The 2,316-nt window shown below is 72.2% G+C and overlaps 1 protein-coding gene across 1 annotated transcript in view; it reads left to right on the top strand.

Moving 5' to 3' along the window:
* The first annotated feature begins 700 nt into the window (after nt 1-700).
* LOC146587090 (plectin-like) overlaps nt 701-2,316 on the top strand; it is a 70,874-nt gene continuing 69,258 nt past the window's right edge. Inside the window, exon 1 of the mRNA XM_085320184.1 lies at nt 701-790. Within this exon, the coding sequence (XP_085176310.1) occupies nt 701-790 (90 nt within the window). The remainder of the gene's footprint in view (nt 791-2,316) is intronic.

Below are 2,316 nucleotides of genomic sequence, written 5' to 3'. Positions count from 1 at the left end.
CTGAAAGGGGCCGTTGTCCACGCTCTTAATGAGCAAAGTCGCTTTTGCCTCCTGCACGGGGGCTCTGGAYTTGATCGCCGTGAGGGTGGCTGTGCCAAGCACGGACATGGGCAGCTGGCGCCCGGTGCCGCTCCCTACACTCCCCACCAGCCATGCCGTGGGGCAGGGCACTCAGCTGCAAGCAGGCACCGAGCTGCAGCAGGTACTCGGGTGCAGCTGGCACTCGGGTGCAGACAGGTGCCTGGGTGCAGGCAGGCTGCNCTGCAGCAGGCACCTGGGTGCAGGCAGGCGCCTGGGTGCAGGCAGGCGCCCAGCTGTGGGCAGGCGGCTGGGTGCGGGCAGGCTGCGGGCAGGCACTCGGCTACGGCAGGCACTCGGGTGCAGGTGGGTGCCCGGCTGCAGCAGGCACCCGGGTGCAGGCAGGCTGCAGGCAGAGTGGGCACTGTGCCATGGGGCAGCTGGTGGCAGTGCGCCTGATGCCGTGGCAGGGGCAGGAGCCCCACTTGCTCTGTGGGGGCCTCAYGGGGCCCCGTGTGCCTTGAGTTGCAGGGCCCCGGGCAGCGCCCCACGCCTGGTGGGTGGCCGCAGCCCCGGCAGGCAGGGCACAGCAGCTGGCAGAGGCGAGGAAGGCCGGCGCACACCGGGGACCCGGGGCTGGGGACAGGGGCGCCCGCCCAGAGCAGACCCCAGCCCCGGCAGCATGGAMGATGGCCCTGCTGGCTCTCGGCTCAGCGCCGTCCCTGGGCACAGCYGGCAGACTCAGCTCCTGCTGGGCCCCCAGGAGCTGGCGGTGAGGTGCGGCGAAGCCGAGCAGAGCACCGTGCCACGGCACTGCCGCTGCAGCGCACCACGCACCGGGTGTGCGCYGGGCTCCCGTGCCTGCCGAGCCGGCGGCCCCCTCCTCCGTGCTCCCTCCTGCGCTGCAGCACCCGCCGAGCCCCGTGCGCACGCACGTGCGTACCAGCGGCACCGGCCGCGCAGGTGCCCCCACCCTGCCGGCAAGGCGCGGGCGAGCCGCTCCGGTGCGGTGGCACTGCAAACAAGCCTGGAGCAAACAGCGGCTGCGCTGGGCGCGCACGAGGAAGCAGGTCACGTGAAGGGCTCATGATGCCTGCTGCTGTGCCGGGGACGGCGGGCACCGGGAGCGGGCTGCAGTGCCAGGTGGCCCCCACCCGTGGCCCGGCCAGAGGGTCCTGGCCACGCACGGGGTAATGGGCAGCGGCCGGCGGAGAGGGGCTGCGTGGGGGCGGCTGGGGGGTCTCCGGTGCGGAGCGGGTGCCGGAGGGATGTGTCAGGGCCCCTTCCTCCCCGTGCATCCCTCCTTGGGGGACTGCAGCTGGCGGTGCCCCGTGGTGCCCGGCTCCTGCCCTGCTCYCGTGGGCGGCCCACTCAGCGCCCCAGCTGGCTCCRGCTTGCTGGGCAGCTTCCTGGCCCTGAGCAGTGCCCATGGCTCRGCCTGGACCCGGTCCAGCTCCTCTGCAGGTGCAGAGCACGGGGAGCAGGCGCGCGATGACGGCCGGTGACGTGCCACACACGTTCCCGGCGTGCGCGGCCATGCCCCCGGCGCCGCCTCCCCGGGCACCGGAGCCGGGCACCCTGCTGCCGGAGCCRTCCTCAGCCTGTCCCCGCCACGTGCGCTTGGGGCAGAATGGGGTCCCTGAGGCCGTGGGGCATGTGCCAGCAGGCCGGCAGTGGCACGGGGCCCAGCAGGATGCCAGCAGGCAGCGCCCAGGGTGCTGGGATGGCTCAGGCACCCTGAGGTGCAGCCCCAGCTCTGCAGGAACACAGGCTCGGTGGGGAGAGGGGCTCTGCAGGGACATGGGTTTGGTGGGGACATGGGCTCTGGAGGGCTGCTGGTTTGGTGGGGACATGGGCTCTGCCAGGACAGGGGTTTGGTGGGGACAGAGGCTCTGTGGGGACATGGGCTCTGCAGGGACACAGGCTCTGTGAGGACAGGGGCTCTGTGGGGACCCAAGTTCAGTGGGGATGCCGGTTTGGTGGGAACATGGGCTCTGCAGGGCGATGGGCTCTGTGGGCAGTGGGCTCAGCAGGGCCCTGGGCTTGGCGGGGCCCTGAGCTCTGCAGGGCCCTGGGTATCTGTGGTCGGTGCAGTAGCCTGGCGCCCTGCGGCTCCCCCACCGATGCCCGAGGCGAGTGACAAGCCTGGGCAAAGAGCAGGGCGAGCGGCACAGCCGGGGGAGTCACTGCAGGGCCCTGGCCCAAGGGGAGCAGGGAACCGGGGGGCTGTGTCCAAGGGGTTAACTCAGGCACGCAGGGGTCTGGGGGGGATTAACCCCCGACACAGGGTCTGTGTGC

This window comes from Rhea americana, unplaced genomic scaffold (assembly GCF_003343005.1).
Source record: "Rhea americana isolate MKP2758 unplaced genomic scaffold, rheAme1 scaffold_617, whole genome shotgun sequence".
NCBI lineage: Eukaryota > Metazoa > Chordata > Aves > Rheiformes > Rheidae > Rhea > Rhea americana.
Note: the sequence above shows the minus strand (reverse complement) of the source record. Positions and strands in the feature narration are given on the sequence as shown.